At 41.8% G+C, this 16,767-nt stretch overlaps 1 protein-coding gene across 22 annotated transcripts in view; it reads right to left on the bottom strand.

The window, feature by feature from the left end:
* Positions 1-244: 244 nt before the first annotated feature.
* Positions 245-16,767, bottom strand: part of caska (calcium/calmodulin-dependent serine protein kinase a) — a 142,398-nt gene continuing 125,875 nt past the window's right edge. For 5 of the 22 annotated variants that reach the window (XM_074657717.1, XM_074657738.1, XM_074657723.1 and 2 more), the window contains 10 exons: positions 15,877-15,945; positions 15,122-15,157; positions 12,471-12,512; positions 11,751-11,947; positions 10,436-10,551; positions 5,160-5,240; positions 4,987-5,067; positions 4,689-4,891; positions 4,295-4,378; positions 245-1,846 (listed from right to left, as the gene is read on the bottom strand). In XM_074657717.1, coding sequence (XP_074513818.1) covers positions 1,670-1,846; positions 4,295-4,378; positions 4,689-4,891; positions 4,987-5,067; positions 5,160-5,240; positions 10,436-10,551; positions 11,751-11,947; positions 12,471-12,512; positions 15,122-15,157; positions 15,877-15,945 — 1,086 coding nt within the window. In that variant the 3' untranslated portion in view covers positions 245-1,669. Of the gene's footprint in view, positions 1,847-3,128; positions 3,275-4,294; positions 4,379-4,688; positions 4,892-4,986; positions 5,068-5,159; positions 5,241-10,435; positions 10,552-11,750; positions 11,948-12,470; positions 12,513-15,121; positions 15,158-15,876; positions 15,946-16,767 lie in introns of all 22 variants that reach the window. The other 17 variants (XM_074657722.1, XM_074657728.1, XM_074657724.1 and 14 more) reach the window with 8 other exon arrangements.

Below are 16,767 nucleotides of genomic sequence, written 5' to 3'. Positions count from 1 at the left end.
GTGTTTGCATGTGATTGAATGTTAATTAAATACTAATGAATGTGCTCATATGAAAACCCAAAGTTAACAGTTAATAATCAGCTTATTGATATCAATTATCCAGAATAACTACTGTACAGTAGGTTTGAGTTGCTACATGCCGCTGCTCAGTCTGGACTTTAGGACAGAGATATTGTTTTTATTGTGTGATATTGTGTCATGATTTATGTTTAGTGGAAAAGAAAAAAGAAGAGCCACTCCAAGGTTCACTTTTCCAACACTTAAAAGGAAATATATTTAAAAAAATTGTTCATACTGAAGAACTTCTATCATTGCAGAGTCATTTACACAAGGGGCAGTTTGTATGTCAGTCTGTCATATTCATATACATGTTATTCAGATGCACACGCTGCCTCCTCTTCCCTCGCAAAGTAATCACCTTTGCAGAATGTATAGTCTACACTTCCTTCGCCGACAGTTACACAGTTTCAGTTTAAAAATCAGCACTTCATCTCTCGTCAATTTTTAACTTGATTGAAACATTAATACTCTTGAACATCACATTTCTGAAATGGCAAAATGAGGAATAAGTTGAAATTCTTACTTTTTTTTTTGTGTATGACAAATCAAAAAGATAAAAATTGAGACTTTTATTAGTTTTTTTCTTTACAAACACATCTCACTACATGGTCGATCATTTTTAAATCATTTTTTTTTTTATAAATCTGTGGTTTAGAAATGTCACCCGAAATGCAAGGGATGTGCATAGGTGTCAAGTCAATGTCCGGCTCCGTCGCTGTTAGTTTTTTCTTGCCCCCCTTGGCTGAGTTCAGTCTTCCAAACAGCTGGAATGTTTTTTTTAATATATATATATTTTTGTCTTCTTCTCTTTCTCGGAGGTTTACAGAGGGACACTGGGAACACTGACAGCATGGAAGCTTGCAAATGTCCACATGCATGATAACCTCATTCAAATCTCTAAAACATTTATGGATTTATTTAGAAGAGACAGTACCTGGTAAGTAGAAAGGTGCATATGTGTGTGATAATGTAACTGTACCGAGGGCTAACAATAGGATAATGAGAGGACGTAACCCAAGGTTACAGCTGAGAAAAGAAGAGGAAAGAATAAATAATGAGGGGCCGGTGACGTGATCTATAGATGAGAAGACATTGCAGTGTGTTTGTGTGCTTTTACTTCAGTCTGCTGATAGACAGAATACCCTGACAGTGTCTTTCTACAGATGGTTTAGTACTACAACACCCAACAGGACTACAATGCGATGGGAGGACGGGACACAGTACTGTCTCTTTAAAACAAACATCTACAAAAATGTTGCCTCCTAGCTAGTACAGACATGACAATATTCACTTTTGTTTAAACTCTGTTTTTATACAACACTATGACTAGGTCGTCTGTCAGGGCAAAGAGTCCGATAATTGGCCGCCGCAGGTTTGTGTTTGATAGTTTGTGCAGCGTTCAGGAGGGTTTCTGTTGAATGCTGTGGTCGCTTTCACAGGACTTTGAGTTTTTTTTTCAATCAAGTGCAGTGGAGAGAGACGTTTCCCATCGTTTTTTTGTTAATTGTTTATTTCAATTTATTCGTACTTTGAGGATGGAATGATGGGAGTTTGGCCGAGGTGTCGTTGCTGGAAGGGGAGGAGGTGGAGGTGGAGGTGGTGGTGTCGGTCAGTAGACCCAGGACACGGGAACCCACTGGCTGGTGGTACACACCAAATCAATGGCCTCCTCCAGGTGCCTGATGGTCTCATCGATCTCGTTGTTGATGATGGTCTGGTCGAAGTAATGGGCGTACGTCTTCTGCAGGATCTCTGACTCCTTCTGCAGCCGCTGGAGAGACTCGTCCTGGAGGAGGAGGAGGAGTAACCGAGGGTGTTAGACACTGATGATGGCAGAGTGATGAAATATGATGAAATCTTTGGTTGTCAATCCAGAACTGTGGTCGGAAATGTGTGTTGGACAGACGGCGCAAAAGTGTCAGCAATGGAAGCTGACTTTATGAGTCACTTTAAATGCAGGAATGCATCACTGTTGAAGCTGCTCGGTTGGCTTTTCTTTCTCTAATTATAAATGTGTTGAATGTATTTTTTCCTCCTAGGTACTTCATCCAGAGTGAGGATGGACGGACGAGCAAGAACAAGGATAGACAAGAAAGTGCAAGGACAGACGAGCGAGAGAGATCGAACGAGCGAGATAGGATTGCCAACAATAGAGAAAGTGAGGAAGATTGAGAGAGACGACGGACGAGAGAGAGAGAGAAGACGGACGAGCAAGGAAGGATGAGAGAGAGAGAGAGAGAGAGGACAGACGAGAGAGAGAGAGAGAGAGAGGACAGACGAGCAAGGAAGGACGAGAGAAGACGGACGAGCGAGGAAGGACGAGAGAGAGGACGGACGAGCGAGGAAGGATGAGAGAGAGAGAGAGAGGGGCAGGGAAGGATGAGAGAGAGAGGACGGACAAGCAAGGAAGGTCAAGAGAGAGAGAGAGAGAACGGACAACCAGGGAAGGACGAGAGAGAGAGGACGGACAACCAGGGAAGGACGAGAGAGGGAGGACGGACAAGCAGGGAAGGTCAAGAGATAGAGAGAGAGGACGGACAAGCAGGGAAGGTCAAGAGATAGAGAGAGAGGACGGACAAGCAGGGAAGGTCAAGAGATAGAGAGAGAGGACGGACAAGCAGGGAAGGTCAAGAGATAGAGAGAGAGAACGGACAACCAAGGAAGGACGAGAGAGAAGACGGACGAGCAAGGAAGGAAGGAAGGAAGGGGGGGGAGAGGGGGAGAGAGAGAGAGAGAGAGAGAGAGAGAGAGAGAGGACAAGCAAGGAAGGACAAGAGAGAGGACGGACAACCAAGGAAAGACGATAGAGATAGAGAAGACGGACGAGCAAGGAAGGACGAGAGAGAGCAAGGAAGGACAAGAGAGACAGAGCGAGGATGGACAAGAAAAAAAAAAGATGTTTAAATGAAGGCATCAAGGACTAAATTGTAACTAGAGTCATAACGACTGATTAAAATGAATAACACTGATTTCAGCTTGTGAGCTTTCTGTGTTTTATATCTTTGTTAATGAGATATTTTGGGGTTTAAACTGTTGATTGGACAAAAAACTCACAATGTGTCTCCTACAAGAATGAATGATCCTTGTGTAGGTTGTTTCCTAGTTACATGGTGGTCAACCTGTAACATGGCTGTTACAGCACAGTGATCAAGGGCCTTTGTTTACTCAGCAGAGGAGGAAGTGAACGGGAAAATACACAGGGCGGCACTAACCACTAGAAACATACAAAGAAGCATATGGCAAGGAATACACAAACACACACACACACACACACACACACACACACACACACACACACACACACACACACACACACACACACACACAGAGATAATTAAAAATAACACTACGGAGTCACTATCCTGTCAGGCTTTACTTACTGGCAGCGTTCGACACCACCTGGGCATCTGAGAGGAGCGCCAAAGAAACAAACGCATGCAGCATGCAGAAATAAACAAGTAGCAGAGAGGAATGAGAGGCAAACACACGAGTGGAGAGCAGACAGGACGAGAGGCTGCTGGCACACATGCTGACTCGGCACATTTTAAGATTTAATTAACCGACACAATATCTATGTCAGTGACCGAGAAATAAAAAAAAAGAATGTGAGAAAACGTGTTTAGGACGCAGTGAACTCACTATCGATGCTTCCAGGAAACGCACCCTATTTGTTCCCTTATAATGCTACATTGCGAACAACAAATCTGCGTTGAAAGTTGGCAGGACGACAGCTAGTAATTGTTGAGGTGGAGGACTGTGCTGCTTACCAGCTGCTAACAGCTAACGTTAATTAGATCTCGTCCTGCCGATTTCAACACGGGTGGTGCCATTGATTTGTTTATGATGCGCTCAGGCTCTATTCAGTAAAAATGAGTAGGCATATTCTAACATTATCATGATGTGTTTAAATGTAATCTTGTAAAATGCAGCTTTGGGCATGAAACTTGAATGAATCCAGTTGTTTGAAGGAGATGTTTTCACAATATGAAATAGATAATAGAGAGGGAATTATGACCTGTTTAACTTCCTAACAAAAACCAGTACGCAAACAGTAATAAAGGAGTGGATGTTGAAGTACATCGTGGAATTTAACGGATATTGGTATGGACTACTACATTTCTGGTGTCGTGTCATCTTTAGTCTTTTCATGAGATTTTGTGAACGATAAGAAAAAAGTAGAATATCACCAGCCTTATCATTTAACATGTATCATATCTGTTGTGTGTGTTCCTACCTCGTTGATGCCTGGCGTGATAGTTGGTGCAGCGATGAAGACGACGTACGGGGCAAACTCTGCTGTCCGCAGGACCTTCAGGGCCTGATGGAGAACAGGTGTTAGAGGTCAAAATGTCCTTATTAGGGCTGTCAATCAATACAACATTTTAATGACAATTAATCGCATGAGTGTCCATAGTTAATTGCGATTAATTGCAAATGAATCACACATTTTTTTGTCTGTTCAAAATGTACCTTAAAGGTAAAGTATCTTCACTCTAGCTTTAAAACTTAGCCCGCTTCACCCTAGAAATTGCATTAATGCATTAAAGAAATTAGTGGCGTTAAAACTAATTTGCGTTAACTTTGACAGCCCTAGTCCTTATATATGGCCTACATGCATGCACACACACCTGAGGTTCAACGTCCAGTATAGCTACGTGTCCCTGTTGGTGGATCTTCCGGATGGTCTCCAGCCGCGTCCCGTACATGGCGTCCTCGTGGCTGCCGTACTCCAGGTACTCGTTGTTGCTGATGTCCTGCATCATCTGGTCGTGGGAGACAAAGTAGTAGTTCTTCCCGTTCTCCTCGTCCTTCTTTGGAGGTCTGGTTGTGTCTGTGTGGACACCAGGGAGACACGGAGCATTTACATTTCCTGACATATACAACAGCGGTGCTGTTTCTGTGGAGGACCTTGATGGCGTGTCTTACGTGGGATGGGGTAGGCGAATCTGTCGGCGTGCTTGGTGATGAGTGTGTTCTTGATGTGTCTTCTGCCCACTCCATGGGCTCCTGACAAAGACACACACACACAGTCAGTCAGTGAGGTCAGTTAACGGAGGCAGGCGTCCCTGTTTCTCGCCGCTACACTTGGCAGAACTTACCTAACAATACTAGTGTTTTCCTCTTGAAAGCAGGAAGCTTCACAACCTCTTCATATGTGACGAGATCTAGTTGGTCGAACACTGGGAGTGAGAGAGAGAGAGAGGCAGAGTGAGAGGATGTGGAGAGGAGTGTTCCGGGGAACAAACAGCAGTTAGAGTCTTAAACAGAGTCTGGTGACTATGTGGTGAAGAGAGGGGGAAGTTGGGTCACTTGTCAAAACAAAGCAGGATAAAAATCTCCCTGACAACAAACCTAATGTCACAACAGAGAGTGGAAATGACAACTGGAGAGCTGAGAGGATCTGTGTAGTGATGAGGACTCCTTTAAAAGGAATAGTTTGTAGCATTTAGGGGGCAGAAGTGGATGATTTCTGTGATTTCTCAAAGTCTTGCAGGACTACAGAAAACGTTTCCATGGCGATGACATTGCTGTTAATAAAATTTTGCTTGTTATCTAAACCTCAAAATAGTGTTGTAACAAGATCTATTGTGAAAAAGGAGCCAAACTGAAATGAGAAGGGACCTGTGTTGTCAGATGAATAAATTAAGAGAAAACCAGCTGAATAACTCAGAAAAGTATCATCTAGTCATAATGCAAATACGTAAATTAATATTAAACAAATCTATCTAAAATGTGAATATTTGCTGCTTTTCATGGGCATGTTTTGCTCTTTCCTTACAATTTATAGGACCAAATTATCTCAAGAAGTATTTGCGACAACTAACAATTATTTTTATTATCAAGTAATTTGCAAATTATTTTCTGTATTATTTTTTATAAAATGTCAGAAAATAGTGAAAAATGTCCTTAATAATAATATCCCAGAGTTCAAGGTGGCACATTTCAAACTGCTTGTTTTATCCAACAATCAAAAATATTCAGTTTACTATCATTTTGGCATTCATATTTAACACACTTAATAGATCCCACTTATCAGCATTTTGTATTTACTTACTCTATTTATCACTGTGGTTATTTGTTATATATTATATCTTATATTCTCATTTTCTTATTTTTAATTTTAGTACTTACCTATATTTCTTTACATATATTGTGTTTATAATTTCTTTATATTTTCTTACATTACTTTATGTTCATACGAGAGCAACTGTAACGCCCCCGAAGATCAATAAAGTATTTCTGATTTCTGATACGTGACAAAGAAAAGCATCAAACGTTCACGTTAGAAAAGCTGGAACCGTTGCTAGAAAAATGACTGAAAAATTGATTATCAATATAAAATAGTTACTGAAATATTATCTGTCAATCAACTAATTGTTTTAATTCTACCTTATTGCTTTAGATCTTTCATAAGGACATTAAGCTACATTTGTGGGACTATGTTTTCTAAATAAATCACAAGATAATGTTGGAACTTACTTTCTTGAAACTTTGTGCACAGATTAATTATCTTTTACTTTAGTAGTTACCTTTAGGTTTTTTTTTTAAATATAAAAACAGTCATTGATGCTGGGTACGACTTTACAAGCATTTCTCTGCGTGACAAACACAGACCAGAATTAATGAGGCAAATTGCAGGTTGTGTGTTGTGCAGAGTCACATGTTCGAGCAGAGCTGCTCACTGTACAATGTGTTCTCAGCCGCTGTAACATGAGCCTCCGTGCAGCCACCACCTCAGGGTGCTGACAAGCGAAATACAATACCCACAAGTCACTGGGTTCTCTTATGCAACAGGAGGACTGACGGTGAATAATTGTTTAAAGTTACCGGCTGCACGGAGTGAAGGGAAGATAATATGTTGGTTATTTAGAGACTATTTATATTACTGTCTTCTGGGTAATGAGCACACTCGACCAAACAACGCATTAAAACACGAGTTAAGAGGAACATCACAGCACACAGTGTCTGAAACACACAATCTAAGCTACACGGTTTCAGTTTTGTCTCAGCCTTCTGTTGTTTTACGACCGAATCAACAGAAACAAAACTGAAACGCCGGCAGTGACAGCTGATTTAATCTACAGGGTTGATAAAATAAACAGAGAGAAGAGAAGAGAGAGAGAGTAGAAGAGAGGAGGAGGAGAAGGAGGAGGAGCTGGTCGCTGTCACTGGTTGTTACTTACATGCAGAGAGGCCGTTCAGTAGGAGAAAGCGAGAAAGATGAACAGGAGGGGGGTCATAACATGGTTCGGTTACAACAGCAGAATTACAAAATGTTACACACAAAACAGCAAGATACAACAGCTGGGCAGCTGTGCAAGCACTGCACAGTGCCAACAATGGAGATGGAAATACACGATATACTGTTGTTGTTGCTGTCGGAGGGTAAATTCACACCAACTGTTGATACGTCACTGTGTAAAAATAACATGCACCAGCAAAGAGTCTGACACAGACTGGGATTTTAAAAATATATATATTTAACTCTTTTCCAAGGAAAGCCAGGATCTCTTGCCATAAATTACGTTTATTATAATTTTCTAATTTGATGTTATTCTTTCAAACTTGTTAGATTATATAGTAATATTTCATCTTTGAGGTGGAATAAACGACGACAATCACACAGAATTGTGTGTTTTTTCAGCACGTCCAAGTCCAACCTATACAGTGCTGACCTGAGGTTATTACTACGGTATTTTACCATATAAAATGATGTGATAATGTGAGTGAGTTAATGACCACTTCAAAAGGTAGGGAGTTGCTACTTTTTTACTTTTTTTCTCTCTCTCATTTACCAGATTTATTTTCCAGTAAATCTGAATGAAATGAACGATTGAAATGTGGAGAATCTAACCGATCTAACCATGTATAACATGTCCACACTGACAAAAGTTTAAATATTAATTATAGTTTAAACATAATATCTTTATGCGTGATGGTAACCCGCTTAGAATTAGCTTAAGTGGGTCGCCGGGTTTGGGGAATATCAACATGTTTTAACCTTTTTTTTTTTTCCAGTAACTAAATTATGCTCAATACATGTGTTTAATAAAGACATTTGCCAAGATAAAATATAATGAAAAGTTTCATCACAAGATAAGTGAGTTGTGGATGGAGGCCTGCATGTACTCTTTACAGATTTTGCGCTCTGCTTCGTTCTCACTTATTCTAAAAAAGTATTTTTTAAGCTGCCATTTGGGCATGAAATGTAACCGTTACGGCAATAACCGCAAATTAATATTGTACTTATTTGGCTGACTGTTGCCGGTAGAACTCATAGTATATGAGGTGTTGGGAAGACATTTTTGTTTCAGTGCGTACAATAGTTTTCTCTACGCGAACACAGAAACAAAAACATGCAGAAACATCCCGGGTTTACGCAGCTAGTTTTTTCTCGGGAGAAGGAAATAGAGTTTGATGAGACCAAGGCCCTGCATTAATATATCCTGATGAAACCATGGGGTTAAACATGTTAAACATGAACTATCAGCGTTCTGATTTATGAATCTGTTGTCATAAAATGGAGGATGAGTGAAGTGTTCAGTTTAAATACTAATGACTAAATGCAGGTGGGTCCCATGCATTCATGCTTTACATAACTGTTATGTTCTGAGTTGCATGCTGTAGAATATTAAAGCAATAGCTTTTAAATGGACATTGACAGATGTGTCAGCCAAGATGTCGATGGACATGGTTTGACAGACATGCGCACTCACACAAACATACTGTACACACATACACAGATGTTATACCATCATCTTTTGAGAGAAAAACTACATGCAAAGATGTGACACATGAAACATAGAACGCTCCACCCGTCACATCGTCCATTCCTTTTCTCCTCTCTCTGTGTTCAAACAATAGCCTTGTATATAAAGATGGACGACAGCTCCCCAAAAGTGAAGCCAAAACATCTGGATCGCCCCCTGGTGGCTGGCTGCAGTATACTGAAGGTCATAAATCCTTCCGCCTCCTTGTTACGTATAGATTTATGTTGGCTCCTGATATAGACTCACATGCGATCACACACACCCGCTGCTCGTGCACATACTGTACAGAAGGTGTAAAGCTCTGGTACACGAGCTGCAGACATCTGACATCTCAAAGCTGCGTTTCACCTCCAGCCTGCACCGCCCCTTCCTCTAAACCCCCCATATCCTCCTCTATTTCTTTTTATAATACTTGCATACAAAGAAACAATCTTCTCATTCAAAGATAGATAAAAGAATAAAAAAAAATGCTTCTGTTGCGTTATGTTTACGATCTTTGTTTTCTTTTTTACAAATAATTCTTGTTAAAATACTGGATTATTTTCACCAAAAGAAACCGTTGAACTGCTTATGATGATGCAATTAGAGGTTAAGCGATTAGCTGATTAATCAATCAGTCCATTGACAAAATCTGATTTACATTATGATGTTCTAGCTCTATTCAGTTAAAGTGAGTATTAGGGGGGAAGGTAAATTATAACGTTATCATGATGTGTACAAATCATTTTGCAAATTCAACTTTTTTTAGTATGCTTCAAACATTTGTATGTCACTCTTTCATGGCCCTGTCTCACGTCTGCTGTTCTACAAAATAAAATGTTTGGTTTGAAAGTAATTCAAAGGGAATTATTCCCAGTGAATCAGGAGATTAGAAGACAATACAACACAACATAAAAGAGTTTCTACAGACCCCCCAAAAAAAGGCTGGAGCATCTCAAACATCTTAATCGCACCTCTACAAAATGTATTTGCCGTCAAAACTAACAGCAAACAAAAACCTTTGCCGCCAGCTTCCTCTGTCGCTCACACTGACCTCCTCCTCGCCTCCTGTGTTAACTCAACGGTCACGGCTCGGGTCGCAAACACACGTGAGGAGTTTATACCCCCGACACCTCGGCCTGGTCACACAGCCCAGACACATGGCCGTGATATCCGAGTAGTGAATCTACAGTATGTGCCACATCCACGTCCAGCCGCCGCTAAACATAAACTGTATTTGATACCTCATGTTTAAGTGGTAAGATACTTTGCACACACATGCACATCCTCATGCAGGCATTAAACTATGCCTGAAAATGCACAGATTTCGCCGGCTCAGACTTGGTGTTCGTGTCAATGAGCTGCCCACAATTCCCCTAAATTGTTCCTGCGCTCATATAAGATTTCTGCTACACTGGCATCTTTTCCTGTAATTCCTGGCAGCGGCTCCGTTACCGGAGATGAACGCTATGAGATCCCGTTACATACTAAGTTCCACCTACAGACACACAGACACACACACATACACACACTCACACTAAACATTATGTAAGATGCATGCACTGAGATGTCTGCAGCATGTTGCTTTGTGTGCACATGCATGTGTGTGTGAGTGCATGGTGTACCTGCGTTGTGCTTGGCCAAATACTTGTCTTTGTACTGCTTCTTCTTCTTGCCAAACCAGGTACAGCTGGCCTGCTGCTCCTGCTTGGTCTTCTCCATGGCTATACACGCCACCCGCCTACAACAAACACACAGACAGCGTCAGAACAGACCGCTTATTAATTCAGAAACTTAAAGATTTGGTTGAGTTACAGACATTATTAGTTATGTACGGAGCAAAAAGTAGAGTATTAACAGAAAATGTACAAAAGTTGTTTGTTTTTAGTTCAGAGGACGAGGACCATTGAAGGACATTTCATAATAAGCATCAGTATGCACGGATTACTTTAAATTAGGGCTGTCAATCGATTCAAATATTTAATCGCACATTTTTTAATCTGTTCAAAATGAACCTTAAAGGGAGATTTGTGAAGTATTTAATACTCTTATCAACATGGGAGTGGACAAATATGCTGCTTTATTCAAATGTATGTATATATTTATTATTGGAAATCAATTAATAACACAAAACAATGACACATATTGTCCCATTGGTACCAACCATGTCATACTAGCTTGTCGGGAAGGAGGCTAAATAACGCTCCAAACTTACGCTAAATTTTGGCGAGGAAAAACTGTCATGGCCATTTTCAAAGGGGTCCCTTGACCTCTGACCTCAAGATATGTGAATGAAAACGTATTCTATGGGTACCCACGAGTCTCCCCTTTACAGATATGCCCACTTTATGATAATCACATGCAGTTTTGGGGCAAGTCATAGTCAAGTTAGTACACTGACACACTGAGAGCTGTTGTTGCCTGTTGGGCTGCAGTTTGCCATGTTATGATTTAAGCATATTGTTTTATGCTAAATGCAGTACCTGTGAGGGTTTCTGGACAATATCTGTCATTGTTTAGTGTTGTTCATTGATTTCTAATAATAAATATATACATACATTTGCCCACTCTCATGTTGATAAGAGTATTAAATACTTGACAAATCAGATAAAAAATGTGATTAATCCTGATTAACTATTTGAATCCATTGACAGCCTTACTATTAATGTTTTGAGTAAGGGGCAGGCAAAATTAGATGTATTCTCCCTACTCCTTTTCGGTCATGGAGTTGTGTTTTGATTGTGAATCACTCTTTTCTTGTGCACTACCATGAGCGGAACAAATAAAAATGAAATGAAACTTAGTGAGTTGAATGATTGTAGATGTGGAGGAATAGTTTATGTGTGTGTGTGTGTGTGTGTGTGTGTGTGTGTGTGTGTGTGTGTGTCTGTGTGTGTGTGTGCGCGCGCGCGTGTGTGTGAGTGTGTTTTCCCCTCTCACCACTCCTGCAGCTCTGGCGACGGGATGAGGCCCGCCGTGCCGTTTTTCGTGTTCTCCAGCTTGCCCTGCCACCAGTTGTGGTCGTCCTTGGAGATGATCTGGATGATGTCGCCCACCTGGAAGCGGATGCCGGCCTCCTTGCAGGGGATGAGCTCGTCTTTGGAGGGGTCGTATTCAAACTGGGCCCTCACGTAGATCTGTGGCGAAAAAAAAAAAAGCGTAGATGTTTAAAGAGTGAGCTAACGGAGGGACGGGTTGGGGGTTAGTGGTGCGGCGGTGGCGGTGGTTTGTCAACTGACAGAAGTGAGTGATGTGAGAGGTGAAAGGAAGAGGAATGTGACAGACAGGAAGATAAAGAGTGGCTAGATGGTGTATTTTTTGCATATCATGGCAGCTAGAACTGAGGTAATGGACTCTCAGGGAGGGGGATGTTTTGGTTGCCAGGTTGGAAACTGGTTTCCATGGAAGGACTTTTCTCCAGTGAGATAAACCCAGACACTGCCGGGCTATTAATGAGCCTCTTGACACTCTGGTAATCACGGCACAGGCATTGTTTATGTGTCCAGTATTTCAAAACAACAGTCATTATCCTGTTTTATTCCAGTTTGTTGCTCTTTTTTACGGTCGACACTGAGTGTGAAAGTGAGCTGGTGGACTAAAGTCTACAAGTGTTTCTTTTTTTTGGGGGGTGGGGAGGGGATGGGAGAGGCTGTCTCTTACCTTAACAGACATTTTGTCCTTGATTGGAGGTCTGGATACAATCTAGGATTTGAAAGCATCACACACGTCATGCAGCAAAACGGCTATGCAATGTGTAAACAGCAGTATGGTGGCCAAGGTCGGTGGAGGGGAGATAGGTTGGTGGAAGGGAGTGGGGGGTGGTTGATGGTGGTGAGACAGGACAACGACGTACAGCTCCTCTTTTGGAGCGACAGAAAATAGTCTTACCCTCGTAACACTTTTTAAATATTTACTTCCCGTCGACATATTATAAACTATGACTCAACGGTACTGAGATCAAGCTGTGCAACTCTGCCAAGCTTGTGGTGTAAGATGGACTCTACTGCCCTCTGCTGGCAGGATCTGCTGCTCACAAGATCCTCTGATGCCACAATAAAAGAGTGAGAGAGTGTGATTATTGTGTCAGGAAGGTGCACACACAAAGGGGTGGGATGAGACGACGGTTACGGAGGATTGTTATGGCGACACAAGAGAGGTTGAATTCACATCTGATTGGGGATCAGTGCTTAGGGGTGGATCTCTAGGCTCTGCAGGGTTCAACAATGCCTGTGCCATTATTACCACACATACAGTTAGAAGGGAAGGGGTTGAAGTGTTTGGCTGATAACACAGCAGTGGTCACTCATATTGATTGAGTGTATTAGTAAAGAAAAAAACAAGTAGAGGTCTTCATAGATACTCTCAGTTCCAGTAACAGAGACCTGACCCGGGAAAAGAGTCCGATTGGATCGAATCAGTCAAATTGCGTCAAAGTAGGGTCACGTTCTACTGCAGTGTGTCAGTATATCTAACACCAGAGTACTGGGCTGAAACAATTAGTCGAGTGACAGAAAATTAAGCATTATTTAATAAACAATTGTTACAGTCAAACATCCTCTGGTACCGGCCTCTAAGATGTGAGTATTTGCTGCTTTTCTGTTTTAAATCATCGTACATTAAATATCTTTGGGTTCTGAACTGTTGGCCAGACAAAACTAACAATTTGAACTGAGAATTTTCTGATATTTTATAGACCAAATGATTTAAATTAACCCCCAAAATAACTGACGGACTAAGCAATTGGGAAAATAATCCCTAGTTGCAGTCCTACCCGAGTGGATCTTATCAACTCTGATCACATGGTATGTCATACTTAATACTGCAGGAAGTGTTTTGGATCAGGTCTGATTATCCTCGAGTATTGGTTCTGACTATACACTGTATATAAAAGATGGACGAAATGACAGCTCGTCAAAAAGTGAAGCCAAAACATCTGGATCGCCCCCTGGTGGCTGGCTGCAGTATACGTCATAAAGCCTGTCAAACATGGGCCAAATTAAAAAAAACAAAGTACACGTCAAATACATTTTCCCCAAAGATGGTTTCTGTCATTTTAGGTAGTTCTTATCACGCTGATGAATGTTCAAGTGTTTATTTCTCTGACAACTTTGGTTTTAATTAGTTATTTGATGCTATAAAAATGGGGTGAGACGTCATGATTGACAGCTGCTCTGAGTGACGTAGTCGCAGCCGGAGGCGCTGAATAGTACGAGAAAGGAGATGTAACTTTAACTTTCCATAACCGTCACCAGTCTGTGTAATAGAACATGTGTCAATTTCATCACAAATGTAGTTCTAGAGATATTATGGTTAGTTGTTGTGTCTTTCTGGCTCACGCTAGCAAGCTGCGGCTGTGCTTGGCTCGTGATTGGATCGGGCGGTACCTTGATACCGCAGCCAGCCGCCCGATCACTACAGCGCAGACTCTGGCTCCAAAAGATCTTAAAATCTCAAGATGACAGCTCCCGTATCTGGGATATTTTGGCTTCACTCTCTATATTTACAGTCTATGGTTCTGACTGTGCTCGGGTTCTTTCGGATCTCTTTTTTTGAAAATATATTTACTGGTATGCACATCGAGTTCTGGAAGGTTTTCCCATGGGTCTATTTAAGATTGGGTCCAAAATATTAGACTTGTGAAGACCTCTACAAGTGACCACCGCAGTGTTATCTCTGTTTTGTGGATGTGTTTTGTCTGTGCAGGCGTGGTTGTTAAAGATCACAGATGAGGAGAGAAGGATCATGAAGATGTGTCTGGATCTCTGGCTTCCTTCACCAGCTGGATATACACAGACAGGCTGGTGCATTTGCATTAATACCATTCTGACTGTTTTCCTCTTGAAGGGGAAGCATTATGTTCTCTAAATCAATAAAATCTAATTTCCCAAAACACCCTCAAAACAAAAGCCTCATTTGAATCCAGATGCATTCTGTCTGCTCCCCTCTCCGGTCTGCCAACAGCTCAACAGCTGCAGCCTATTTTGGTGAGAATTATATTATTTAAATGTAATGCATTCTGGAGCGGGCCCAGAATCCAATATTTCTTCTTTAATAGTTTAAAAAAGGTTTTAAAAAGAGGTCAGACCTCGACCTTGCATCATGTTTGAACAGCCTGGGGATCAATCAACGGCCACTCTGAACAAAAAAATCTAGTGAATTAATCCAAATTATACTGATGAGTTTTGTGAAGCAGAGAAGACGGTTAGGGGAGAAATTGAGACACACACTTCTATATAAAAAGGGAGGGATGCAGGCGTTGTATAAAGGAGCTAGAGTAAGTACAGGTAAGTCAGTGAGTGGTTGTTATTCACCTGTCGACCCTTGGGCTGAATGGTGGACGGCAGGTCCTGTGGAGGTAAACCGTCGATGACAGAAAGAAACGGTTAAGCATGATTAAACTACACCATTTCCTTTTGAGAGGCTTAAACATGCATACACATTCATCTGCAATCTAGCTTCTTCTGCAGGAGAGAGGAAAAGTGGAAACAGAGTAATTCTCATCTGTTAAAGCAGATCTGGCCGTGGAGCGACCAAGCAAGCACAGAGCAAGCGAAGCAGCTGCAGCAGCATCAGCACCACCACAGTGTGTCTGTCTGCAGCCAGTTGGCGGAGAAACAAAAGAACTGCAGAACCTGATTAGGTTTAGTGTGTGTGTGTGTGTGTGTGTGTGTGTGTGTGTGTGTGTGTGTGTGTGTGTGTGTGTGTCCCCTGTACCACCGTGACCAACGGGGAGGCCCAGTGTGTTGTGTCAGCAATGTAGGCACAGCACGCAGCAGGCTTTATGAGGCACACCAATTTGTTAACTGAGATATCGGACACGGGGGCCTTTGGCTCAAACAGGGAGGACGACACGGGATCAGGAGATCTACGGCGCGCCTACTGTTTAATTCTACTGCTGCTACAACAACAAGTCGAAAATGAAACAGAAATAAACACAATCTGTTATAAAACGGATCAACACGCACATGTAAAAATACCACGACACATCAACGTGACAAAGGAGACGCAGCGGGAGGGTTGTGGGTCTGTCTGTGGGGTTTTTCTGGGGGATGGGGGGGGTCCTTACCAAGATAGAACTGTTAATGCTGGAGTGGCCATTGGCAGGGGACTGCCTGGAGGTGGTGGGGGACTCTTTCTGAAATAAGACACACAGGTCAGCAGCGCCACACACACACACACATATACACAAACGTTACACAAGCATTCATGAACTTGTGTGTTCACACACAGACGGTCACACATGTCTGGGCAGCGACTGGCGGCGTTGAGAGGGTCAATTTGTGGAACACAATAGAGACCCACCACGGCGTTGACGTAATGAAATGCGTCAACAAGACATGGGGGGACGACATCATCGGCTGGCCTCCAGCCTGCACGTCCTCACATCACCACAGGGGGGCGCTGGACTAACATCAGATGCTCAGACCATGAGGTCATCCCTAACAGACTGTCATAGCAGCTCAAAGACTAAATCTGTCAGTCAGTGTGAGCTGGACGACCAAAAGAGATGAAATTAGATTTAAATAAATGTTCAATGTTTTTATGGAATTATTTAAGAGATAATCTCAAATGTGACTACTCGCACATTTTTTATTCTGTTCAAAATGTACCTTAAAGGGAGATTTGTCAAGTATTCAATACTCTTATCAACATGGGAGTGGGCAAACGTGCTGCTTTCTGCAAATGTATGTATATATTTATTATTGGAGATCAATTAACAACACAAAACAATGAGAGATATTGTCCAGAAACCCTCACAGGTACTGCATTTAGCATAAAAAATATGCTTGAATCATAACATGGCAAACTGCAGCCCAACAGGCAACAACAGCTGTCAGTGTGTCAGTGTGCTGACTTGACTATGACTTGCCCCAAACTGCATGTGATTATCATAAAGTGGGCATGTCTGTAAAGGGGAGACTCGTGGGTACCCATAGAACCCATTTACATTCACATA

Source organism: Sebastes fasciatus, chromosome 14 (assembly GCF_043250625.1).
Source record: "Sebastes fasciatus isolate fSebFas1 chromosome 14, fSebFas1.pri, whole genome shotgun sequence".
Taxonomy (NCBI): Eukaryota; Metazoa; Chordata; class Actinopteri; order Perciformes; family Sebastidae; genus Sebastes; species Sebastes fasciatus.
The sequence above is the reverse complement of the archived record's forward strand: the minus strand, read 5'-3'. Positions and strand labels throughout refer to the sequence as shown.